The sequence below is a fragment of the Lonchura striata genome, chromosome 22, assembly GCF_050655825.1.
Source record: "Lonchura striata isolate lonStrDom1 chromosome 22, ASM5065582v1, whole genome shotgun sequence".
Classification (NCBI taxonomy): Eukaryota; Metazoa; Chordata; class Aves; order Passeriformes; family Estrildidae; genus Lonchura; species Lonchura striata.
In genome coordinates, this window is record NC_140724.1 from 6,381,487 (window position 1) to 6,406,132 (window position 24,646).

The 24,646-nt window shown below is 58.0% G+C and overlaps 4 protein-coding genes and 1 non-coding gene across 8 annotated transcripts; 4 read left to right on the forward strand and 1 right to left on the reverse strand.

Moving 5' to 3' along the window:
* The first annotated feature begins 950 nt into the window (after nt 1-950).
* TGFA (transforming growth factor alpha) lies at nt 951-8,931 on the forward strand. 2 transcript variants are annotated; one of them, XM_085559250.1, is made up of 6 exons: nt 951-1,067; nt 5,054-5,107; nt 6,354-6,468; nt 6,992-7,141; nt 7,567-7,745; nt 8,378-8,931. In XM_085559250.1, the coding sequence occupies exons 1-6, from the start codon at nt 1,037-1,039 to the stop codon at nt 8,656-8,658; spliced, it is 810 nt and encodes a 269-aa protein (XP_085415376.1). In that variant the 5' UTR covers nt 951-1,036; the 3' UTR covers nt 8,659-8,931. The 2 variants fall into 2 exon arrangements, with proteins under 2 accessions (XP_085415376.1, XP_085415377.1); XM_085559251.1 differs by having other exon boundaries at nt 7,567-7,697; nt 8,367-8,931.
* A 1,649-nt stretch (nt 8,932-10,580) lies between these two features.
* TIMCC (TIM double twin CX3C motif chaperone) lies at nt 10,581-15,327 on the forward strand. 3 transcript variants are annotated; one of them, XR_014949860.1, is made up of 5 exons: nt 10,581-10,681; nt 12,539-12,679; nt 13,191-13,445; nt 14,467-14,489; nt 15,214-15,327. XR_014949860.1 is itself a non-coding variant. In XM_077789215.2 (3 exons), exons 1-3 carry the CDS (start codon nt 10,595-10,597, stop codon nt 13,377-13,379), a joined length of 417 nt encoding a protein of 138 aa, XP_077645341.1. In that variant the 5' UTR covers nt 10,581-10,594; the 3' UTR covers nt 13,380-13,451. The 3 variants fall into 3 exon arrangements, 1 of the variants encoding a protein (XP_077645341.1); XR_014949861.1 differs by lacking the exons at nt 14,467-14,489; nt 15,214-15,327 and adding an exon at nt 14,025-14,266; XM_077789215.2 differs by lacking the exons at nt 14,467-14,489; nt 15,214-15,327 and having other exon boundaries at nt 13,191-13,451.
* Nucleotides 14,215-16,431, forward strand: SNRPG (small nuclear ribonucleoprotein polypeptide G). The gene is made up of 4 exons (XM_077789236.2): nt 14,215-14,282; nt 14,467-14,489; nt 15,214-15,338; nt 16,261-16,431. The coding sequence occupies exons 1-4, from the start codon at nt 14,251-14,253 to the stop codon at nt 16,309-16,311; spliced, it is 231 nt and encodes a 76-aa protein (XP_077645362.1). The 5' UTR covers nt 14,215-14,250; the 3' UTR covers nt 16,312-16,431.
* Nucleotides 16,432-16,561: 130 nt separating this feature from the next.
* Nucleotides 16,562-23,022, reverse strand: PCYOX1 (prenylcysteine oxidase 1). The gene is made up of 6 exons (XM_021545403.3): nt 22,929-23,022; nt 21,780-21,986; nt 20,885-21,059; nt 20,367-20,578; nt 18,646-18,798; nt 16,562-18,252 (listed from the first exon to the last, which is right to left on the reverse strand). The coding sequence occupies exons 1-6, from the start codon at nt 23,011-23,013 to the stop codon at nt 17,594-17,596; spliced, it is 1,491 nt and encodes a 496-aa protein (XP_021401078.3). The 5' UTR covers nt 23,014-23,022; the 3' UTR covers nt 16,562-17,593.
* Nucleotides 23,023-23,115: 93 nt separating this feature from the next.
* On the forward strand, nt 23,116-23,186 carry TRNAG-CCC (transfer RNA glycine (anticodon CCC)). Its single transcript has one exon. It is a non-coding gene; the product is annotated as a tRNA-Gly (tRNA).
* The last annotated feature ends 1,460 nt before the right edge of the window (nt 23,187-24,646 follow it).

Genomic DNA, 24,646 nt, shown 5'->3' on the forward strand with positions numbered 1-24,646 from the left:
CCCATCAGAGGGGGACAGTGATGGGGTGCCCTGGGGATCCGGAGGGTCCCGAGGAGGGGTGGTCCCGGGTGTCCCGGGTGTTTCCTGAGGGGTCCTGGGGGGTCCCGGGTGGTCCCGGGCTGTGTCCCGGGGGTCCCAGGGGTGTGTCTGGGTGGTCCCGGGGGGTGGCCGGGGGGTGTCCGGATGGTCCCGGGGTTCCCGGGGGGTGGCCGGGGGGTGTCCGGATGGTCCCGGGGTTCCCGGGGGATGGCCGGGGGGTGTCCGGATGGTCTCGGGGTGTGTCCCGGAGTGGGTCCCGCAGGGTGTTTGGGTGGTCCCGCGGTGCGTCCCGGGGGTCCCGGGGTAGGTCCCGGGGGTGGGTCCCGCAGGGTGTCCGTGGGGCCCTGGGGGTGTGTCCGGGTGGTCCCGGGGGGTGTCCGGGGGTCTCGGGGTTGTGTCCCGGTGGTCCCGGGGCGGTCCCGGGGGTGTGTCCCGGGGGGTGTCCCGGGGGTCCCGGGGGTGTGTCCCGGGGGGTGTCCGGGGGTCCCGGGGCTGTGTCCGGGTGGTCCCGGGGTGTCTCCCGGGGGTGTGTCCGGGTGGTCCCGGGGGTGTGTCCCGGTGGTCCCGGGGGGGGTCCCGGGGGGTGTCCCGGGGGGTGTCCGGGTGGTCCCGGGGGTGTGTCCCGGGGGTGTGTCCCGGTGGTCCCGGGGGGGTCCCGCGGGTGTGTCCCGGGGGTCGCGGGGGTGTCTCCCGGGGTGGTCCCGGGGTTGTGTCCCGGGGGGTGTCCGGGGGTCCCGGGGCTGTGTCCGGGGGTCCCGGGGGTGTGTCCCGGGGTTGTGTCCGGGTGGTCCCGGGGTGTGTCCCGGGGGGTGTCCGGGGGTCCCGGGGGTGCGTCCCGGGCTCCGGGGCGGTCCGGCGGTGCCCTGCCCGCGCTGTCCCCGCCCCGGCCGGGCCGGTGCCGCCCATTTCCGCCGGGCGGAGCCGCCCTCGGCCCCGCCGCCAGCGCCCGCCCGGCCCGGCCCGGCCCCGGCCCCGCTCGCTCCGGTGCAGCCCCGCCATGGCGGGCGGCCCGGCCGCGCTCGCCCTCGGTAGGTGCGGGGGGCTCGGCCCGGGGGCTCCGCGCCCCCCGCCCGGCCGGACCCGCCGGGGGCAGCGCCGGTGCCGGGGCTCGGGGGGCTCTGCGGGCGGGTTCGGGGGCTCGGCTCCGTGAACCGCGGGGATGCGGCGAAATTCCCGTCAAAAATTCCCGTTAAAAATTCCCATTAAATTCCCCCGCGCGGGCGCTCCCGAAGTTCGCTCCCTGTGGGAAAGGCGCCTCCGCCGCGACGCGTGAGTACGGCCGCGGTCAGGCGCTTAATTAGAGCGGCTAATTAGGGCTGGGGGCTAATTGGAGTTGCGGGAGGGAAGCGGGGGCGCTGCGGGCTGCAGCGGGGCGATGCCGGGACGGGAGCGGGGATGCTCCCGGGGGAGCGAGGGCAGCATCCCGGAGCTTTGTCCCGCCGTCCCCGCCGGTGTCCCCCCGCCGCAGCTCCGGTGTCCCGGTGGGAAAGCGGCGCTCCGGGAAAGCGGCTGGGCTTGGCCGCCGTGTCCCGGTGCTGCCGAGGCTCCAGCACCGTGTCCGTCCTCCCGTGTCCCGTTCTCTGCCGCTGCTGCCCGTTCCCGTGGCTCCGGGGCTCTCTCCGGTGCCGGCGCGGTTCCCCGCCCGTCTGAGCGCCCCGCTCCCGGGAATTCCCATTCCCGGTGGGATCCGAGCCCCGGCGGATCCACCCGGGATGCGGGGAAGGAGAGGGGGAACCGCTCCGGCTGCCGGCGGGGATCGCGGCCGGGCGGCTCCGGAGGGAATTTGGAGCGGGGAATGGACGCGGCGATAGCGGAGAAGCGCGGCTGGGAATTCGCGGGATGGAGCGGCTGGAAGCGCCGTGGGAAGGCTCGGGAGGGAGAGATTCCCGGTGATCCTGGAGAACGGGGTGGGATGGGGCTGGAAAACCGAGCGGCGCTGGGTCAGCCCCACGCTGGGGCTCCAGCCAGATTGTCCGAGTGTCCAGCCCCATACCAGGGCTCCAGCCGGGACTGTCCGAGTGTCCAGCCCCACGCCGGGGCTCCAGCCTGGACTGTCCGAGTGTCCAGCCCCACGCCGGGGCTCCAGCCAGATTGTCCGAGTGTCCAGCCCCACGCCGGGGCTCCAGCCTGGACTGTCCGAGTGTCCAGCCCCACGCCGGGGCTCCAGCCTGGACTGTCCGAGTGTCCAGCCCCACACCAAGGCTCCAGCCGGGATTGTCCGAGTGTCCAGCCCCACACCAAGGCTCCAGCCAGGACTGTCCGAGTGTCCAGGGGGTGCCCGGTGTCCCCACGCAGGGCCCGGGCACGGAAAACATCCCGAGGGCCGGGATCGGGGATGAGGGCTGGGATTCCCACCTGCCCACGGAGAGGAGCTGACGAGGAGAACGGAGGAGATGGAATGCCCAGGGGATGGATGCCCACCCAGAACTGGAATTTCCCAAAAGATGGATGCCAGAACCAGAATTGGACACAAAACCAGAACGCCAAGGGGATGGACACGCAGTGATCCCACTGGAATGCCCAGAGGATGGATGCCCACTGGTCCCACCGGAATGCCCAGGGGATGGATGCCCACTGGTCCCACTGGGATGCCCAGGGGATGGACGCCCACCCAGAACTGGGATGCCCAGGGATGGACACACAATGATCCCACCAGAATGCCAATGGGGATGGATGCCCACCCAGAACAGGGATGCCAGGGGATGAATGCCCACTGGTCCCACTGGGATGCCAGGGGATGGACGCCCACCCAGAACTGGGATGCCCAGGGATGGACACACAATGATCCCACTGGAATGCCAATGGGGATTGATGCCCACCCAGAACTGGAATTTCCCAAAAGATGGATGCCAGAACCAGAACTGGACTCAGAACCAGAACACCAAGGGGATGGGCACGTAGTGATCCCACCGGAATGCCCAGAGGATGGATGCCCACTGGTCCCACTGGGATGCCCAGGGGATGGATGCCCACCCAGAACAGGGATGCCAGGGGATGGATGCCCACTGATCCCACCGGAATGCCCAGGGGATGCACGCCCACCCAGAACTGGAATTCCCCAAGGGATGGATGCCAACTCAGAACCAGAACGCCAAGGGGATGGACACACAATGATCCCACCGGAATGCCCAGAGGATGGATGCCCACCCAGAACCAGGATGCCAGGGGATGGATGCCCACTGATCCAACCAGAATTCCCAGGGTATGGACACACACTGAGGACTGGGATGCCAGGGAAAGGACACCCACTCAGGACTGGGATGCCAGGGGGGTGGATGCCCACTGATCCCAATGGAATGCCAGGGGATGGACACCCACTAATTCCAACAGAATTCCCAGGGGGACGGACGCCCACTCAGGATTGGGATGCCCAGGGGATGGACATGCACTGATCCCACCGGGATGCCAGGGGATGGATGCCCACCCATGCCACCGGGATGAGCCATTCCCAGAATCCCGGCAGTGGCGGCGCACTTCCCAAAAACCCAGCCCGGAAGAAGGCCCGAGGTGGGAAAATGGGCAGGGCTGGGATGGGAGCGAAGAATTCCTGAGGGCTGCGAGAAACCAGGGCAACTGGGGAGGATCCCTGATGGTCCAGTGGATCCCTGAAGCTGTGGATGATCTCTGAGACGCCGGTGGATCCTCGAAGCCGTGGAGGATCCCTGAAGCCATGGAGGATCCCTGAAGCTCCCGTGGATCCCTGAAGCCATGGATGATCTCTGAGATTCTGGTGGATCCCTGAAGCCATGGGGGATCCCTGAAGCTGCAGTGGATCCCTAAAGCCATGGAGGATTCCTAAAGCTCCAGTGGTTCCCTGAAGCCATGGAGGGCCCTTGAAGCTCCAGTGGATCCCTAAAACCATGGATGATCCCTGGAGCACCAATGGTTCCCTGAAGCTATGGAGGTTCCCTGAGGCTCCAGTGGATCCCTGAAGCCATGGAGGATTCCTGAAGCTCCAGTGGATCCCTGGAGCTGTGGTGGATCCCTGGATTTGTGCTGGATCCCTAAAACCACGGCAGATCCCTAAAGCTCCTGAGGCTGTGGTGAATCCCTGAAGCCCTGGTGGATCCCTGAAGCTCCAGTGGGTCCCTGAGACTGTGGAGTATCCCTAAAGCTGTGGCAGATCCCCGAAGCTCCAGAGGGTCCCTGGGTGGATCCCAGAGATCCGGTGGGTCCCTGGGTGGATCCCAGAGATCCGGTGGGTCCCTGGGTGGATCCCGGGGATCCGGTGGTGCCGGGATCTGCCGGACGCGCCGCCCCAGGCTCCGCCTCCCTCCCGCCGCCGTTTCCGCGCCGTTGGATCCAAATCGGGAGGGAAACGGGGTCAGATCCCAGGAAGTTGGTCAGTCCTGGGAAAATCCTGGGAAAATCCCAGGAAATTGGTCAATCCCAGGAAAAATCAATCCCGGGAAATTGGTCAATTGTGAGAAAATCCCGGGAAAGCAGTCAATCCCAGGAAAGTGGTCAATCCCAGGACCCCATAATTCCACCCCATAATTCCGCAATTTTTCTTTAAAAAATGATGGACTTCGAGGGGTCACTCAAAGGTGTCATTCCTGCCAGGACCCCATAACTCCACCCCCACAGGGAATTCCTTCTTTTTCCTTAAAAATCTTGGAGATTTTCCTTTTAAAATCTTGGAGATTTTTCCTCAAAGTTTCCTTTGGTGGGGGTTCATTCCTGCCAGGACCCCATAATTCCACCCCTACAGGGAATTTCTGAGTTTTCCTTTAAAATCTTGGAGTTTTTTTCCCTTTAAAATCTTGGGGAATTTTCCTTTAAAATCTTGGGGAATTTCCCTTTAAAATCGTGAGGAATTTTCCTTTAAAATCTTGGCGATTTTTCCTCCAAAAAGCAAAAACCCCCTTGAGACGTTTCCTTAAACATTTCCTTCAAATTCCTGCATTTTCCATCAACGTTTTGGGGTGGTTTTGTCCACCTTAAATCCTCCCCGTGGGGTTTTTTGGGGGTTTTTTGGGGTTTTTTTGTGGCTGACCCCCGTGTCCCCCCCCAGGTGTCCTGCTGGCCGCGTGCCACGCGCTGGACAACAGCACGGCCGGCCGGAGCGGTGAGTGACCCCAAAAATTGGGGAGATTTTGGGGTTTTCTGGCACCCCAACCCTCCCCTCGGTGGGGTAACGGGGACCCGGGTGGGATCCTGGCCCCAAATTCCAAGGGGAAAAGCGGGCCACAAAAAAAAAGGGGTTTGGTCCCAAAAAAGGGGTTCTGGTCCTAAAAAACAAGGGTTTCTGGTCCCAAAAACAAAGGGATTCTGGTGCGAAAAAATAAAGGGTCTCTGGTCCCAAATAAAGGGGTTTTATTCCCAAAAAATAAAGGGTTTCTGGTCCCAAAAAGAAATCCCTTTCCTTCCTGGGGCCAGAAACACTTTTGGGATGGGAAATCTTTTGGGATGGGAAATCCCTTTTTGGGGTGGAAAATCTCCTTTTAAAGTGGGCTATCTCCTTTTTGGGATGGGAAATCTATTTTTGGGGTGGGAAATCCCTTTTTGGGGTGGAAAATCTCCTTTTAAAGTGGGAAATCTCCTTTTTGGGATGGGAAATCTCCTTTTGGGATGGGAAATCTCCTTTAGGGATGGGAGTGGCTCTTCCCAGAGGTTGGCTCTTCCAGAGCTGGGGACACGGGGACATCCCAGGGTGGATTTTCCAGCTCTGGGGACACAGGGACATCCCAATCCCATCCCACATCCCGGGGTTTAATCCCCTTTTTGGGGCTGCCCTAAATGGGGCTGGGGAGCCGGGGCTGGGTCGGAAGTGCCTCGATCCCAAACATTCCCAGCAGGATCTTCCCTTCCGGGGGATAATTCGAACCAGGGGGGACTGAACGGGATTTTGTGGGATTTAATGGGAAACAGGAGCGGGCTGGGCTCCCTCCTCCGCCCTTTTAAGCTCTTTAGGAAATTCCTGAGGGATTGTTGAGGCAGGAGCCGGCTGGGAGGGATTTGGGGTGGGTGAAATGAGCCCCAAAGCAGCTCTGCTCACCCTTTGGGGTGGGAAAAACTCCTTTTGGGGTGGGAAATCTCCTTTTGGGATGGGAAATTTCCCTTTTGGGGTGGGAAATCTCCTTTTTGGGGTGGGAAATCTCCTTTTTGGGATGGGAAATCTCCTTTTTGGGGTGGGAAATCTCCTTTTTGGATGGGAGATCTCCTTTTGGGGTGGGAAATTTTTTGGGGTGGGAAATCTTTCAGGGTGGGAAATCTCGTTTTCGGGGGCTGCTCCCCGGTGGGATCCCGTTTTTCGGGGACCCCCGGTGGCGTTGGATGCCCCAGCATCGCCGTTCTCCGGGCGGTTTCCGCAGCTCCGGTGGCGGCGGCCGTGCGGTCGCACTTCCACGAGTGCCCCGACTCGCACCGGCACTTCTGCTTCCACGGCTCCTGCCGCTTCCTGGTGCAGGAGGAGAAACCCGCCTGCGTGTGAGTACCCCAAAACGGGGACACCCCAAAAATGTGGGCTCAGGGGGCTGGGACACCCCAGATCCCGACCCCAAAACTGTGGGGTCAGGAGAAACCCGCCTGCGTGTGAGTACCCAAACCTGGGACACCCCAAAATGTGGGGTCAGGGTGCTGGGACACCCCAAACCCCGACCCCAAAACCGTGGGGTCAGTGCCCCAAATCCCAACCCCAAAACTGTGGGGTCAGGAGAAACCTGCCTGCGTGTGAGTACCCAAACCTGGGACACCCCAAAATGTGGGCTCAGGGGGCTGGGACACCCCAGATCCCCACCCCAAAACTGTGTGGTCACTGGGGAAACCCCAAAACTGTGGGGTCAATGTCACTCGGGGTGTGTGGGGACATGCTGACCTGCTCTGTGTCCCTGTGTGTCCCCAGGTGTCACTCGGGGTGTGTGGGGACACGCTGACCTGTTTTGTGTCCCCAGGTGTCACTCGGGGTACGTGGGGACACGCTGACCTGCTCTGTGTCCCTGTGTGTCCCCAGGTGTCACTCGGGGTACGTGGGGACACGCTGCGAGCACGCTGACCTGCTGGCCGTGGTGGCAGCCACCCAGAAGAAGCAGACCATCACGGCCCTGCTGGTGGTGGCCGTGGTGGCCTCGGCGCTGCTCGTCACCGTCTGCGTCCTGGTGCAGTGAGTGCCACCGGGGAGCTCCTGGGGACAGCCCTGGCCCCGTCCCTGTCCCCGTCCCTGTCCCCATCCCTGTCCCATCCCTGTCCGTGTCCCCATTCCCTGTCTCATCCCTGTCCCCATTCCCTGTGTCCCCATCCCCGTCCCTGTGTCCCCATTCCCTGTCCCCATTCCCTGTCTCATCCGTGTCCCAATTCCATGTGTCCCCATCCCTGTGTCCCCATCCCTGTCCCTGTGTCCCCACTCCCTGGCCCCATTCCCTGTCCCATCCCTCTCCCAGTCCCTGTCCCCATCCCTGTTCTTGGGTCCCCATTCCTGTGTCCCCATTCCCATCCCTGTCCCCATTCCCATCCCTGTCCCCATTCTCTGTGTCCCCATATCCCCATGTCCCTGTCCCCAGTGTCCCCATGTCCTGTCCCTGTCCCCAGCTGCTGCCGCCTGCGGAAGCGCTGTCCCTGTCCCTGTCCCTGTCCCGGTTGGTGCCGCGAGCCCGGAGCCGGCCCCGAGAAACCGGGGGGGCTGCTCAAGGGGGGAGCGTCCTGCTGCCACAGCGACACAGGTGAGGGACACCTGGGGACACCTGGGGACATCCATGGGACACCTGGGGGTGACAGGAGAAACCGGGGGGGCTGCTCAAGGGGGGAGCGTCCTGCTGCCACAGCGACACAGGTGAGGGACACCTGGGGACATCCATGGGACACCTGGGGACATCCATGGGACACCTCGGGACACCTGGGGACAGCTGGGGACATCCATGGGACACCTGGGGACACCTGGGGGGTGACAGGAGAAACCGGGGGGGCTGCTCAAGGGGGGAGCGTCCTGCTGCCACAGCGACACAGGTGAGGGACACCTGGGGACATTCATGAGACACCTGGGGACACCTGGGGACATCCATGGGACACCTGGGGACATCCATGGGACACCTGGGGACACCTGGGGACATCTATGGGACACCTCGAGACTCCTGAGATACCTGGGGATACCTGGGGACATCCATGGGACACCTGGGGGTACCAGGGACAGGTGAAGGGACACAGGGGACAGATGAGGAGACACAGGGGACATCTGGAACACCTGGGACAGGTGAGGGGACACCTGGGATGGGGGGGGACACCTGGGGACACAGGGGACAGGTGAGGGGACACCAGGGGACACTGGGGACACAGGGGACACCTGGGACAGGTGACACCCCGGGCTGTAACCGCTGCCATTCCCGTCCCCACAGGTGTGTGACAGACCCGGGACCACCTGGGGACCCCTGGGGACATCCGGGGACACCCGGGGACCCCCAGGCCCGTCCCCTCCCCCCTCCCGTGCTCTGGATCCTTTTTGGGGGCGTTTCCCCCTTGCCCGGCCTTTTCCCGGGTTTCCCCTCGACTTTTGGGTCGTTTTCCCGGGATTTTTCAACCCCAAATCTTCGGGATTTAAACCCAAACCCCCGCCAGGATGGGGATTTATTTTTCTACAAAAACCCCCGGCTCATTTTTTGGGGTCAAATCCCGGCTTTTTATGAATAATAAATGAATTTAAATCCCAGGAAACCTCCTCGGGCTGGAGGCACAGCCTCCATCTCCCCTTAGTAACCAACCCGGAGCTTTTCCCTCTGTTTTGGGGTTGTTTTTTGGGGTTTTTTGTTTTGGGGTTTTTTGTTTTTGTTTTGGTTTTTTTTTTTTAAGTCATGGTTACTCTCATGTCTTCTGTATATGTTGCACTGAAAGTTAATATTTAATGTTTTAATTTATTTCGCCTGGTTTAAATTAATTTTGATTCCTATAAAGATGTTCTTGTCATCCCCTGGTCTTGGGTTTGTTGATTTTTTTCCCATCCTGAAAACCTGGATTAGTTAAAAGATGTAAAAACACTTTATTTTTTTCAGGAAATCCGTGGTTTGGGGTTTTTTTGGGGGGGTATTCGGGAAGGAGATGCTGAATCCCACAGTGCGAGTGGGAGGAATATTCCCAGGGATGGCTGAGCCCCAAATTCCCAAATTTTCATCCCAAATTTTCCATCCCTTTATACCCCAATGATGAACTCGGCCCCATTTTCCATTATTTTATCCCAAATTTTGAAGCCCAGTTTTGGGCTCAGCCCCGTTTTCCCATTATTTCATCCCAAATTTTCAATCTTGATGTTCATATTTCAAGTTTTGGGGTCAGCCCACCCCATTTTGGGGCAGGTTTGGGGCAATTCCCGGCAGTTTTGGGGTGGTCCTGGAGGTTTTAGGGCAATTCCTCTCAGTTTTGGGATTGTCCTGGAGATGTGGGGACATTTTTTTGGGTGGTTTTGGGGAGATTCTCAGTAGTTTTGGGACAATTCTCAGGAGTTTTGGGGGATTCTCAGTGGGTTTGGGGCAATTTCTGGCAATTTTGGTGCGATTCTCAGCAGTTTTGGGACAATTTCTGGCGGTTTTGGGGCAGGTTTGGGACAATTTCAGTTTTGGGGCAGTTCCCCTCAGGTTTGGGGTGGGTTTTTGAACGATTCTCTTCAGTTTTGGGGTGGGTTTTGGGACAGGTTTTGGGGTGGGTTTTGGGGCTGTTCCCCTCAGGTTTTGGGGCGGATCCCCTCAGATTTGGGGCGGATTTTGGGGCGGTTTTCCTCAGGTTTTGGGGCGGTTTTTGAACTATTCTCCTCAGTTATGGGGCGGGTTTTTGGGGCGGTTCCCCTCAGGTTTGGGGCGGATTTCGGGGCGAGTTTTGGGGCGGATTTTGGGGCGGTTTTCCTCAGGTTTTGGGGCGGTTCCCCTCCTGTTTGGGGCAGGTTTTTGAACGATTCTCCTCAGGTTTGGGGCCGGTTTTGGGGCGGGTTTTTGGGGCTGTTCCCCCCAGATTTGGGGTGGATTTTGGGGCGGTTCCCCTCAGGTTTGGGGCGGTTCCCCTCAGGTTTTGGGGCGGTTTTCCTCAGTTTTGGGGCGGATTTTGGGACGATTCTCCTCAGGTTTGGGGCGGATTTTGGGGCGGTTTCCCTCACGTTTGGGGCGGGTTTTTGGGACGATTCTCGTCAGTTTTGGGGCGGGTTTGGGGGCGGTTCGGAGCAGCTTTTGGGGCGGGTTTAGGGCTGATCGCGGCGGGTTTAGGGCGGCTCGGGGCGAGGTTTAGGGCGGGTTTAAGGCGGATTTAGGGCGGGTTCAGGGCGGGTTCAGGGCGGGTTTAGGGTGGGTTTAAGGCGGGTTCAGGGCGGGTTTAAGGCGGGTCCAGGGCGGGTTTAAGGCGGGTCCAGGGCGGGTTTAAGGCGGATTTACGGCGGGTTTAAGGCGGGTTCAGGGCGGGTTTAAGGCGGATTTAGGGCGGGTTTAAGGCGGGTCCAGGGCGGGTTTAAGGCGGGTTCAGGGCAGGTTTAGGGCGGGTTTAAGGCGGGTTCAGGGCGGGTTTAAGGCGGATTTAGGGCGGGTTTAAGGCGGGTTTAGGGCGGGTTTAAGGAGGATTTAGGGTGGGTTTAAGGCGGGTTCAGGGGGCCATGGCGGAGGCGGCGCAGGGCCGGGTGCAGGCCGCGGTGGAGAGCGCGGTGCAGGGGCTGGAGCGGGAGCAGATCCGCGCCATGCAGGTACCGGGACACCGGGACACGGGGGGACACCGGGGACACGGGGGACACGGGGGGACACCGGGGGACACCGGGGAACACGCCGGGAGGGGTCCGCGCCCGCCCGGGGCTGCGGCGGTACCCCCGACCCCAACACACGTGGGTGCCCCGGGCAGCGCCGGGAGCGGCCCCGAGACCCCCCCCAAACCACTGAGATCCCCCTAAATTCAATACACAGGCTGAGCCCCCCCCCCCAAACCACTGAGATCCCCCTAAATTCAATACACAGGCTGAGCCCCCCCCCCCAAATCACTGAGATCCCCCCAAATTCAACACACACCCTGAGACCCCCCCCAAATCACTGAGATCCCCCCAAATTCAATACACAGGCTGAGACCCCCCCCAAATCACTGAGATCCCCCCAAATTCAATACACAGGCTGAGACCCCCCCCCAAATTCAATACACACCCTGAGACCCCCCCCAAATCACTGAGATCCCCCCAAATTCATTACACACCCTGAGACCCCCCCCAAATCACTGAGATCCCCCCAAATTCATTACACACCCTGAGACCCCCCCCAAACCACTGAGATCCCCCCAAATTCAATACACAGGCTGAAACTCCCCCCCAAATCACTGAAATCCCCCCAAATTCAATACATACCCTGAGACCCCCCCCCAAATCACTGAGATCCCCCCAAATTCATTACACACCCTGAGACCCCCCCCCAAACCACTGAGATCCCCCCAAATTCAATACACAGGCTGAGACCCCCCCCAAACCACTGAGATCCCCCCAGATTCAATACACAGGCTGAGACTCCCCCCCAAATCACTGAGATCCCCCCAAATTCAATACATACCCTGAGACCCCCCCCAAATCACTGAGATCCCCCCAAATTCAATACACAGGCTGAGACTCCCCCCCAAATCACTGAAATCCCCCCAAATTCAATACATACCCTGAGACCCCCCTCCCAAATCACTGAAATCCCCCCAAATTCATTGTGACCTCCTCCCATACACACCCTGAGACCTCCCCAAATCACTGAGACCCCCTCCAAATCACTGAAATCCCCCCAAATTCAATACACAGGCTGAGACCCCCCCCAAATCACTGAGATCCCCCCAAATTCATTGTGACCTCCTCCCATACACACCCTGAGACCCCCCATACACACCCTGAGACCTCCCCCAAATCACTGAAATCCCCCCAAATTAATTGTGACCCCCTCCCATACACACCCTGACACCCCTCAAATCACTGAGACCTCCCCCTCAAATTCCCTGACACCCCCGCAATTCACTGAAACCCCCCCAAATTCATTGTGACCTCCCTATACACCTCCTGAGATCCCCCCAAATCACTGTGACCCCCCCAAATTCATTGTGACCCCCTCCCATACACACCCTGACACCCCCTAAACCACTGAGACCCCCCCCCCAAATTCCATTCTCTGTGCCCCCCAGTTCATTCCCTGTGCCCCCCCCTGCTCAGGGCACACCTGGCTGGTCCCCCCAAGGGGGCTGGGACCCCCAGACTGACCCCACTGACCCCTTGTGACCCCCCCTTCCCTCCATGGCCCTGGGGGTCACCCTTCTCCACCGTGTCCCCAGTGTCCCCCTCACCTGGGAGTGTCCCCGGAGTGTCCCCAGGGTGCCCCCCATTAACCCCCTGACCCTTGGTGCCCCTGGGGTGTACCCCCTTGTCCCGTGTTTCCCCATTAACCCCTCATGCCCCATCTCCCCAGAGTGTCCTCTGTTTTCCCTGTGTCCCCTGTTTCCCCGTTAACCCCTCATGCCCCATGTCCCCAGAGTGTCCTCTGTTTTCCCTGTGTCCCCTGTTTCCCCGTTAACCCCTCGTGCCCCGTGTCCCCAGGGCGCCATGTTCCGCTGCAGCGCGCGCTGCTGCGAGGACGCAGCGGCCTCCATGCAGGAGGTGCAGCGCTGCATCGAGCGCTGCCACGCGCCCCTGGCCCGCGCCCAGGCCATCGTCACCGCCGAGCTGGAGCAGTTCCAGGTGAGCGCGGGCACCAGGACCCCTGGGACAGCACTGGGACCCCGCCTGGGACCCCTGGGACAGCACCGGGACCCCTGGGACAGCACTGGGACCCCGCCTGGGACCCCTGGGACAGCACCGGGACCCCTGGGACAGCACCGGGACCCACCCTGGGACCCCTGGGACAGCACCGGGACCCCTGGGACAGCACCGGGACCCACCCTGGGACCCCTGGGACAGCACCGGGACCCTCTGGGACAGCACCGGGACCCCTGGGACCCCTGAGACAGCGCCAGGACCCACCCTGGAACCCCTGGGGACAGCACCAGGACCCCTGGGACAGCATCAGGGTCCTGCCTGGGACCCCTGGGACAGCACTGGCACCCCCTGGGACCCCTGGGGACAGCACTGGAACCCCCTGAGACCCCTGGGGACAGCACTGGGACCCTAGGCAGGACATGAACCCCACCCCAGTCCCTCCCCTGATCCCCCCCCAGTGTGCTCCCAGCCCCGCTGACCCTGCTGCCCCCAGGACCGGCTGAGCCGCTGCTCGCTGCAGTGCTCGGACCAGGCCAAGGACGCGCTGGACGCGGGGGGCTCGGAGCCGCGCGTGCGGGGCCAGCTGGATGCCTGCCTGGCCACCTGCGGGGAGCAGCACCTGCGCCTCGTGCCCGCCATGGCCAGGAAGATGCGGGACGGGCTGGCCAGCATCCAGCAGTGACCGCGGGGGCACCCCGGGGACACCCCGGGGACACCCCGGGACCACCCCGCACTCATTAAAGGCCAGGTGGCAGCTCCACCGACCGCGGGCGTGCTGGGGGACTGGGGCTGATGGGGGAACTGGGGGTGATTGGGTGGCATTGGCAGTGATTGGGGCACAGGGTGATGGGGGGAACTGGGGGTGATTGGGGGACTGGGGGGCACTGCGGGTTATGGGGGGACAGGGGGAACTGGGGGTTATGGGGGAAACTGAGGGTAATGGGGGCATGGGAGGTATGGGGGCACTGGGGCAACAGGGTGATGTGGGGGACTGGGGGTGATTTGGGCAGTGGGGAACGGGGGCACTGAGGAACTGGGGGTGAGGGGGTGGATGTTGAGGAGACACTGCAGGAGATGAGGGCACAGGGGGCACTGGGGGTGATGGGGGAACTGGGGGGCACTGGGAGCGATGGGGGCTGTGAGGGGGTGACGGGCTGGGTGCTGAGGGAACTCTGCAGATAAGGGGGGGCATTGGGGGGTGATGCTCACACACGGGCACACACACACACGTGTGCACATGTGGACACACACACACTGACACACGTGTGCGCTCACACACGTGTGCACACACACACACACTCACACACATGCGCACTCACGCCCCCAGCACGCGCCCCGCCGCGCCGCCCGCATGGCGGCCATGCCGCCGTACCTCCCCGTGTAGCCGCGCACTCCCCTCACCGCCCCCTGCATCCCCCCGCTGCCTCGCCCCTGCCGCGCCGCTACTCGGGTGAGTGCGGGAGCGCGCCGCGGGCCGCCATTGGCCGGCGCGGGGAGACGCACGGCGCGCTGACGTCAGAGCGCGGCAGGGACGGCCGGGGGCTGCGGGCGCCATGAGCAAAGCGCACCCGCCCGAGCTGAAAAAGTGCGGCCGGGGACGAGCGGGGCGAGGGCAGCCGGGGCCCGGGCGGGGGGAGGTGGGGGCCGCTGCTGCCCGGTACTCCGGTGCAACGGTGGTGGGGGACGCGCGGTCGCTGTGGGGATAATGGCGGGGGGGCTCCTGCCCCGTCGCCACCCGCCGGCGCTCACCCGCTGCCGTCTCCTTGCAGGTTCATGGACAAGAAGCTGTCGTGTGAGTTCTGGAGCGGATCTCGTCCTGGTCCCCCTCACGGTGCCCGGGGGCCCCATCCCGCCCCGATCCCTCTCACGGTTCCTGGGACCCCCGCCCCAGTCCCGCTCAGGGTGTCCCGGGACTCTCCCCCACCCCGATCCCCTCACGGTGCTCAGGCAGGGACCCCAATGCCGATCCCGTCACGGTGCCCGGAGACCCCCGCCCCGATCCCCATCACGGTGCTTAGGGACCCCCGCCCCCATTCCCATCAGGGTGTCCCAGGACCCCCGCCCCAATCCCCTCACGGTGCCCAGGTAGGGACCCCCATCCCAATCCCTCTCACGGTGCCCTGGGACCCCCGATCCCCTTCACGCCCACCGCTGTTGGGGACCCACCCCCCAACAATGCCCCGTTTTGGGGACCCTCCACAGCCCCGTTTCCCTCTCGTGGCCCCGCTGTGGGAGTCTCCTGAGCCCCCCACCCGGTTTTTGGGGACCCCGCCCACCCCTCACAGAGCCCAGATAAGAGGTCCCGGCTGCTGATTTCCGACCTTAGAGCGCATGAATTAAAATTCTAATTCATTCATTAATAATTCATTAATTAACTAGAACACGGGTTGAAAATTCGCTCTGTTCCCCCTGTCCCATTAACGGGTTGTGCTCAGTCGTTCCCATTCCCCCCGCTGGTTTTGGGGGGTGCACGGCCCCGTTGTGGGGTGCCCGCGCTCAGGCCCCGCTCCCCGCAGTGAAGCTGAACGGCGGGCGGCACGTGCAGGGCATCCTGCGCGGCTTCGACCCCTTCATGAACCTCGTCATCGACGAGTGCGTGGAGATGGCGGCGGGCGGGCAGCAGAACAACATCGGCATGGTGGTGAGGCACTGGGAGCACTGGGAGTGGGGTGGTGAGAGCACTGGGAGTGGGGTGATGAGGGTACTGGTAGTACTGGGAGCAGGGCAGTGAGGGCACTGGGAGCACTGGGAGTCAGGTGGTGAGGGTACTGGGAATACTGGAAACAGGGTGGTGAGGGCACTGGGAGTACTGGGACAGGGTGGTGAGGGCACTGGGAGCACTGGGAGCAGGGTGGTGAGAGCACTGGGAGTGGGGTGCTGAGGGTACTGGTAGTACTGGGAGCAGGGCAGTGAGGGCACTGGGAGCACTGGGAGTCGGGTGGTGAGGGTACTGGGAATACTGGAAGCAGGGTGGTGAGAGCACTGGGAGTACTGGGACAGGGTGGTGAGGGCACTGGGAGCACTGGGAGCAGGGTGGTGAGAGCACTGGGAGTGGGGTGCTGAGGGTACTGGTAGTACTGGGAGCAGGGCAGTGAGGGCACTGGGAGCACTGGGAGTCGGGTGGTGAGGGTACTGGGAATACTGGAAGCAGGGTGGTGAGGCACTGGGAGTACTGGGAGTGGGGTGGTGAGAGCACTGGGAGTGGGGTGGTGAGGGCACTGGGAGTACTGGGAGGAGGGTGGTGGGAACACTGGGAGCAGGGTGGTGTGTGCGACTGGGCGTACTGGGCATAGGGTGGTGAGGGCACAGGGAACACTGGGGGCACTGGGACAGGGTGGTGAGAGCACTGGGAGTACTGGGAGCAGGGTGGTGAGTGCACCTGGAGCACTGGGAGGTCTTTTCCACTCTCAAGGATTCTGGTATCCTGTGATCCTTGAGGGTTTAAATCAGTCTATTTTGGCTTTTGTGAGGAGGAAATTCCAGCCAAATTTTCAGGGATTTTTGGGAAAACAAACTGGAAGGAAGGAACCCTTAGGTAACAGCTCTCACCTTGCCCCTTCCAGGTGATCCGAGGGAACAGCATCATCATGCTGGAAGCTTTGGAACGAGTATAAACCCCTGGAAAACCCCAAGTCCTCACCCACTGCTTCCGTTCCCTCATCCAAAATGCCGCCCACGAGTGTACAATTATTTTGATTGTGTTATTAAATCACTTTTGTAATGGTTGACCTAAATCAAGCCTTTGTCACACCAGTTTTTGGCAGTTCGGCGGTAATTCTGTTCCCGATCCTGGTACAACTTTTATTTATGGAAGTGGGTGTTCAATTTATACTATTTCTGGTGGTTTTTTTACTTAAAACACACTTGGGTTGTTAAATTCTTTATTAACTTCGTACCTGAACACGGCCGTGGATGTTGGTGGTTCTCCCTCTTTGCCACTTATTTTCCCCCAGTTCCCACCCTGAGGAATAATTCCTTGGCAGAGCCTTGGGAAAAGTTGGGGCAGAGGGATGGACAGCCAGAGAGTCAATATTCCCAGCTGGAGGGCACTTTGGGGGTCAATATGGCACTTTTAATGAATTCCCTACCTCAGACAGGGCTAAATCAAGGAAAACTGAGGAAAACTCATGGATTTGTGTGAGGAAAACGTCCCAGCTTACTTGGGAACTCTTCACTGCTCCTGCTCCCTCTAGAGCTGGCCAAACAGCTTCCAGGTGGCACCAGGGGACATCAGGATGAGATATTGGGAAGAATTTTGTCATGGCAGGAAGGGTTGTCCAGCCTAGGTTGTGGAAGAGTCGCCATCCCTGGAAGTGTCCAAACAACGCATGGATGTGGCACTTGAGGACGTCATTAATGGTGAACGTGGTTGGGCTGATGGTTGGACTTGGAAGTTCTTGATGACCTTGAGGGTCTTGATGATCTTGAAGGTCTTGAGGGCTTTGCTGGTCTTGATGGCCTTGAAGTTCTTGAAGCTCTTCCAACCTTAAGGATCCCATGATCCTATGAAAGACTTCCTTGGAGGGGCAAAGTATGGAGTTCATTAGAGTTTATTACAGCATCTTAATGGGCTTGAAGATCTTGTATCTTAAGGATCCCATGATCCTACAAAACACCTCCTTGGAGGGATGAAGTATGGAGTTCATTAGAGTTAACTACAGCATCTTGAAGGTCTTCCAACCTAAAGGATCCCATGAAACACCTCTTTGGAGGGGCAAAGTATGGAGTTCGTTAGAGTTACTCAGGGCATCTTGATGGTCTTGATGTTTCTGGAAGATTTTGCAGGTCATGATCTTGAAGATCTTCCAACTGTAAGGATCCAATGATCCTACGAAACACCTCCTTGGAGTGCGAAGCACAGAGTTCATTAGTGTTAATTAAGCCGTGGGGGTCGTGTCAGAGCTCTGTTTTGAGCTTCTCGTGCAGGTCCTCCTGGTCGACGCTGGCGCTGTGGCCGTGCCAGCGGTGGAAGGCGAGCAGGGCGGCGTTGCGGGCGGCGATGGCGCTCATCTCCATGGCGCTGGCGGCGCGCTCCAGCCCGTTCAGGTAGTAGAGCTGCTCGTGCAGGACGATGGGAGGAAGCTTCTCGGGAGCGCTGTACTGGGGATACGCCAACCATGGCTTCACCTTCACCGAGTCGTACGAGGAGAAGAGCAAACTGAGCTGCTCCTTGGTAAGCTCTTCCTTGGAGAACACCTTCCAGACGGCCGACGGCAACGGCAGCTTCCCGCCCGTGCCCGTGTCCCCAACGGGGGACACCACACCCAGGCTGTTGATGAACAGCTTGGGGTTGTCCGTGGTGAAAATGGCCCCAAAGTGAAAAGCCTGGGGGTCGCGGTAGCCAAAGAAGGAGGTGTTCAAACGCCCATGCACCAAGGTGGTGACGGTCTGGTGGTAGGGATTCCGGAATTCCGGGATGGGAGGGTCGAAGTTCCGGAAGGTGATGTTGGCCATCTTGCGACCAAGCGGAGCGGCGATGACGACGATGTCGTAGGTGTCCCCTGTCAGCCCCGAGGACGTGTTGTAGGTGACCTCATAGAGCTTCACCGGGTCCCCTGCAGAGAACAGCTCGGTTATCCTGGGAGGGAATCTGACTGTCCCTGCCATTTCAAAATGCCACCACATTTGGGTTTATCAGTTTGTACTGCTGGGATTTGAGCTCTGTTTTCATGGAATCATGCAATGGGTTGGATTGGAAGGGATCCTAAAGCCCATCCAGTTCCACAGCAGGGACACCTTCCTCTATTCCAGCTTGCCCCAAGCTCCATCCAGCTTGGCCTTGGACATTTCCAGAGATCCAGGGGCAGCCACAGCTCCTCTGGGAATTCCATCCCAGCTCCTCTCCACCCTCTCAGGGAGGAATTTTCATTTTGAAGTCCCAAGGAGCCAAGGTCACTCTCCAGTGTCACCATCCCCTCCCCTCTGAAGGGAATTCCAACCCCACTCACCACCACGCTTGGATCTGGTTTTTGGCTCTATGGACACAACTGTTCCTGGGATAACCTCGGCCTTGGAGGAGTAGATGAGCCCAGAGCACACGAGTTTGTTCCCCCCTTTCACAGACCAAAGGCCTGACTGCACCCCGGCCAGGGACACAGCACCTGCAAGGAAACCACCACTGTCAGAGCAGGGAAACACTGGAAAAAACAACTGCAAAAGTAAGGGATACAAGCATCCCTTTGGGACACAGAGCTTGGAGCCCCGGAAGCAGGAACCCAACACCCAGATGTCGGTGTTAGCTTTTGTCGGTGTTTGCTTTCTCAGAGTTCGTCGGTGTTCACTCCTCACACGGGGCACCAATTGTCAGTGGATTCAAATGACTTTCCCCATTGATGGTAGATTCAAAAGAACTGAGGCCAAAGATGTGGCAAGCTTCAGCCTTTTCTTATCCTTTACAGTGAACTTCCAAACCTTTCCCCATTGATGGTGGACTCAAATGACTGACACCAAAGATGGTGGCATCAGCCCTTTATTATCCTTCAACAAAACTTAAAAACCTTTCCCCATTGACAGTGGGCTCAAACAACTGATGCCAAAGATGCTGGCACCAGCCTGTCCTGGGTTGTAAGATAAGCTTGTATTCCATTTGCCATCTGTCGAAGGCGAACCGGTTGGACAGGTTTTTTGTTATCTCTCTCAGAGACAATGGTTTGTGTATACACCTTTGACTGATTCAATGAAAGGCTGAAAAAATGTAACGCCGTGAGGGGTCCCACCCAGAGGGGGGAAGCAGCTCTCGCTCTTCTTCGCGGGACTCCGAGAGAAGCAGCGCTCTCGCTCTCTCTTCGCGGGATTCCGAGAGAAGCAGCTCTCCCTCTTCTTTGCGGGACTCCGAGAGAAGCAGCTCTCTCTCTCTCTTCGCGGGATTCCCGGGGAAAGCAGCTCTCTCTCTCGCTCTCTCTTCGGCGGCACCCGCAGCGAAGCAGCCGGCGCGCGCAGAGGCGACGGCAGCGGAGCTCAGAGGCAACCCCGGCGCAGAGGAAGACCGGCCCCCGCTGCCACCAGATCTTCAGAGGAAAATTATACCCTTCTAAAGATCACCACTTCAGCTGCAACTCATCAACTATTGCAAGGGAAAGCAATTGTCCCAGCAAAACCTGATACTGGCATTCCTCAGGTTCTAGACTTTTTCTTTCACTAGTTTTGTTTGTACCGATTGCATTTTCCTTTTTAAATTGTTGTCTAGTTTTCTCCTAGTAAAGAATTGTTACTCCCACTCCCATATCTTTGCCTGAGAGCCTTTTAATTTAAAGATCCTCGTAATTCAGAGGGAGGGGGGTTTGCCGTTCTCCATTGCACAGGAGGCTTTGCCCTCTTTCACAGACTCCTGTCTTGTCTAACCAAGACACAGCCCTTTATTATCCTTTACAGTAAATTTTTGTATCTTTTCTCTATAAATGGGCAGCACCATGCAACACTGACTCCTTCTCTCCTTCTCCCCTTCTCCTTCCTCTTTCTTCCTCTTTCTCACGACCACCCAACCCACTCTTTTAAAACACACATCCTTACTGGCCAGAGCCATGACCTATCAAGGGCAAGGCTGCTTCCACTCTTTGGTAATTAGCAGAGCTGCAACTCATCAGGGACAAGGTTGCCCACAGAACCATCTCTATTCTCTTCCAATCCATTCTTCCACACCCAGGACAGGAGGCTGCCTCCAACCACTCACCTACAAAGCCATTGATGGCGACCCCTTGGCCGTAATTCACCCTCATGGCCGGACAAACCACCTGGTTGATGAATTTTTGGGAGAATCCTGCTTTCTGCATGGCCTCGTCGATGCTCTGGTTGAGCAGGCGCGCGAAGTCGTCGCCTCCCAGGGCGTGCAGCAGGCGCTCGTTGCTGCTGAAGGCGTAGTCGTGCATCTGGTACCGGTAGATCCTTTCATTGCAGACAAAAAATGGTCTCTGTTAATGAGCTCTGTGGCCCTGGCAGCTGCGGGGGGATCTCGTGGGGTGGCTTTGTGGGAGCTGCAGGACAAGGGCCTGGAGGCACAGCACAAAGAGGGCAGGTTTAGGTTCCATATTGGGCGTTTTTAGCACAGTGGTGAGGCCCTGGCACATTTTCCCTGAGAAGCTGTGGCTGCCCCATCCCTGAAGTGTCCAAGGCCAGGCTGGATGGAACTTGGAGCAGTGAGGTGTTTTTAAGGTCCTCTCCCAGTTTTTCCCCCTCAGGACCCCATCCCACCTCATGAACTTGTCCAGGATGTCCTCCACCCACATGGACATGCGCAGGGGGTTGAGGCCGTAGTGCCAGAGCAGCTTGAGGAGGTTGATGAAGGACCAGCTGCTCTCCTCAAACACAAATTCCTCCCCGTTGTAAACGCCCGCGAGGCTGCCCTGGGGTGAGGCGACCGAGAGGCCTTTAGAAAAAGGACAAAAAAAGGGAATTTAGGGAAAGGTAGAGCTATTCCACCTTAATTTGAACTTCCTGAGAGAACCTGGCTTTGTGCTGCTAAGGTGAGTGACTGAAGACTGGAGTTCCCAAAGTGTGGAAAGGGGAATTAGCCCTTGATCACGGGCCAGGGAGTGATTAGAAGTGATTTTTGGCCCTTTATGATACCATAAGATGCCTTTATGATCCCAAAGTGTGGAAAGGGAATTAGCCCTTGATCATGGGCCAGGGAGTGACTGGAGGTGATTTTTGGACCTTTATGATGCCGTAACTGGGTCACCTTGGGGAGGGGTGAGACCATTCCCGTTGCAATGTGGGTTTTCTTTGCCTGGAGTGGGGCTGGGGTACCACAGGGGGCATGGGGGAGGTGATGGGGGGCAGTTTGAGAAGGAAAGTGGCCTGTGGGGAGGGATATTGGAGAAAGGTGATTACTAGGGAAGTGTTTGGGGGGATATTGGGAAAAGAAGAGGAACTGTTGGGGAGGGACATGGGGGGAATATTGGGAAAAGAAGGGCAGCCTATTTGGGAAGGAGATGGGCTGCTACTGGGGAAGGATATGAGGGCTAGCAAGCCTTGTTCTTTTGAGGGAAGTTCCCCAGCAGATTGGGACCAAGAGCACCCCAGAGGGATAATTTTGGGTCTGAGGGACAATTTTGGGAAACACCACGGTTGTGGGGTCAGTGCTCACCCAGCTCCTTGACAAAATGCTTCATGTGCAGGTTGAGGGGGTGGATCACGGACCCCCCTGCCTCGTAGGCGGAACCCTCCACGTCCAGCGTGTCCAGCCGGCCGCCCACCGCTGCCTTCTCCAGCACGTGCAGCTGCACGCCGCGGCCGAACTTCTGCCGCAGGAAATACGCGGCGGCCGAGCCGCCGATCCCGCCGCCCACCACGGCTGGGAGAAGGGGCTCGGTCACCTTCACACCCCTACGAGCCACCACTTCACACACCCCCTCAAACATCCCTCACAGACCCCCTGCCCCACAGATCCCCTCAGTGGAACCCCCCACAGATCCTTCATGGACCCTCTGCAGGACAGATTTCCTCAATGGAATCCCTCACAGATCCTTCACAGACCCCTCACCCCAATCCCCTCAAGGGAACTCCCCACAGATCCCTCACAGACCCTCTGCAGGACAGAACCCCCCACAGATTCCTCACAGACCCTCTGCACCACAGATCTCCCCAACAGAACCCCTCACAGATCCATCACAGATCCCCTCAATGGAACCCCCCTCATATCCCCTGCCCCTCACAGATCCCCTCACGGCCCCCCAACCTTCAGGAAGATCCCCCATTGCACCTTCCTCACAGATTCCCTCAAAGGATCCCCCACACACACCCCTGACCCTTGCGGGTCCCTCATGGCTCCCCCCACCTCAGATCCCTCAAGGGACCCATTACTCCCTGTCCCACACAGATCCCCTCAGTGGTCTCCCATATCACATGCCCTCAAAGGCCTTTAAAGGATCCTCCCTCATCCTCGAGGATCCCAGTGGCACCCCCTGGCCCTCACAGATCCCTCATGGACCCCCCACTTCAGATCCCTCAAGGGACACCCTCCATTACTCCCTGTCCCACACAGATCCCCTCAGGGGCCTCCCATGTCACATCCCCTCAATGGCCCTTAAAGGATCCTCCCCTCACACCTTCCTCAAGGATCCCCTCGAGGACTCAAGGGATGCCAGTGGCACCCCCGGCCCTCACCGATTCCCCCATTCCTTCCCGGGACACCCCTGAGGCGGCCTCCGCCGGCTGCCCCGAACAGCTCCCCCGGCAGATTCCCCGTCCCTCCCACAGCCGCCTCCCCTGAGCCCATCAGTGTCCCGGCTCGCACCGATCCTGGAGGGGCCATGGCGGAGGCTGAGGGCGGGCGGGCAGAGCGCGGCCAGCAGCGGCAGGAGCCGGCAGAGGCCCGGCATGGCGGCGGCGAAGGGCAGAGGGCGATGGGCGGGCCGGGAGCGCGGCCGGGGCGGCTGCGGGCGCGGGACTATGAGGGACGCGGGGAGGCGCCGTTCACCACCGCGCCGCTGGTGTAGTGGTATCATGCAAGATTCCCATTCTTGCGACCCGGGTTCGATTCCCGGGCGGCGCACAACGCTTTTGCGTCACCTAAAATCCTTTTTTTCGTCACTTAGAATTCTTTATTTCATTGATTCCTAACTACTTTCCTTTATTTTGTGAAAAATGCATATTTTATTATTGGCTTTTCATTGCTACAATGAATATTATATGTGTGGTGTTACAAAGTTATGCTGCATTAATTCTCTTAAGTAGTGTGTTAAATGCAGTTTTGTTACAACATAATGTTGTGAAAAATGCATATTTTATTATTGGCTTTTCATTGCTACAATGAATATTATATGTGTGGTGTTACAAAGTTATGCTGCATTAATTCTCTTAAGCAGTGTGCTAAATACAGCTTTAGGTTACAACATAATGTTGTGAAAAATGCATATTTTATGATTGGCTTTTCATTGCTACAATGAATATTATATGTGTGATGTTAGAAAGTTATGCTGCATTAATTCTCTTAAGGAGTGTGTTAAATGTAGTTTTAGGTTACATAATGTTAAAATAGAAATTCTGTGTTAAAATAGAAATTCTTTTATATATGATTTGTTACAAGCTCAAGCAGGAAGATGAGATAATCAAGAAACTCTTCACACAGAGATGGCAGCGAAGGGGGCCCATAAAAAGTTACAGCCTCCTCATCAGAAAAAACAAACTTTCTTCCACCTTCTCTCCGTCTTTTTGGAAGCAGCAAGATTAATGAGAAGAAGTTGACAAAACCCAGAAAAGTTCTTAATTTGCAAGGAATTTATATATTCATGAATATATGAATATGCAACAGGCTGTTGCTTGTAAGGTTATTCCTTTGCTCACGAGTGATGTTTTTTGTGACTTAGTGTCCGGGAGCATCCGGACGTCTGTAATTCTTTGCTTTTTATTGTCTTGTAATTGTCCTAACTCTAAACTTTATTACTCTAATTGTATTACTATTTTTATAATAATTTTATTATTATTAAACTTTTTATTAAACAAAGGAATAACCTTACAAGCAACAGCCTGTTGCATATTCATATATTCATGAATATATAAATTCCTTGCAAATTAAGAACTTTTCTGGGTTTTGTCAACTTCTTCTCATTAATCTTGCTGCTTCCAAAAAGACGGAGAGAAGGTGGAAGAAAGTTTGTTTTTTCTGTAAATTTTTATGGGCCCCTTTTGCTGTCATCTCTGTGTGAAGAGTTTCTTCATGATTTCATCTTCTCCCTTGAGCTTGTAACAAATCCTATATCACAGAATTTCTATTTTAACATTATGTTGTAACTTAAAACTGTATTTAACACACTACCTAAACTAATAACTTTCTAACATCACACATATAATATTCACTGTAACATTGAAAAGCCAATCATAAAATAGGGCATTTTTCACAATTTTTTAAAGCCATTTCTTTTCAACCCCTCCATTCCTCACCCCTTTATTTCGAACGTTTTTTATTTTAAATCAATTTTCAATTGTTCAATTTTAAATCAATTTTCAATCTGC

Excerpts from the sequence above, each read along its gene's own strand:
- PCYOX1 (XM_021545403.3), bottom strand. The coding sequence starts at position 23,013 with ATGCCGGGCCTCTGCCGGCTCCTGCCGCTGCTGGCCGCGCTCTGCCCG. Across the intron at positions 21,987-22,928 it reads CCATGGCCCCTCCAGGATCG|CCGTGGTGGGCGGCGGGATC; the intron begins GTGCGAGCCGGG and ends CCCTTCTCCCAG. Across the intron at positions 21,060-21,779 it reads GCATTTTGTCAAGGAGCTGG|GCCTCTCGGTCGCCTCACCC; the intron begins GTGAGCACTGAC and ends CTTTTTCTAAAG.
- TIMCC (XM_077789215.2), top strand. The coding sequence starts at position 10,595 with ATGGCGGAGGCGGCGCAGGGCCGGGTGCAGGCCGCGGTGGAGAGCGCG. Across the intron at positions 10,682-12,538 it reads AGCAGATCCGCGCCATGCAG|GGCGCCATGTTCCGCTGCAG; the intron begins GTACCGGGACAC and ends CCGTGTCCCCAG. Across the intron at positions 12,680-13,190 it reads CCGAGCTGGAGCAGTTCCAG|GACCGGCTGAGCCGCTGCTC; the intron begins GTGAGCGCGGGC and ends TGCTGCCCCCAG.
- SNRPG (XM_077789236.2), top strand. The coding sequence starts at position 14,251 with ATGAGCAAAGCGCACCCGCCCGAGCTGAAAAA. Across the intron at positions 14,283-14,466 it reads CACCCGCCCGAGCTGAAAAA|GTTCATGGACAAGAAGCTGT; the intron begins GTGCGGCCGGGG and ends GTCTCCTTGCAG. Across the intron at positions 14,490-15,213 it reads CATGGACAAGAAGCTGTCGT|TGAAGCTGAACGGCGGGCGG; the intron begins GTGAGTTCTGGA and ends CGCTCCCCGCAG.
- TGFA (XM_085559250.1), top strand. The coding sequence starts at position 1,037 with ATGGCGGGCGGCCCGGCCGCGCTCGCCCTCG. Across the intron at positions 1,068-5,053 it reads CCCGGCCGCGCTCGCCCTCG|GTGTCCTGCTGGCCGCGTGC; the intron begins GTAGGTGCGGGG and ends GTCCCCCCCCAG. Across the intron at positions 6,469-6,991 it reads GAGGAGAAACCCGCCTGCGT|GTGTCACTCGGGGTACGTGG; the intron begins GTGAGTACCCCA and ends GTGTGTCCCCAG.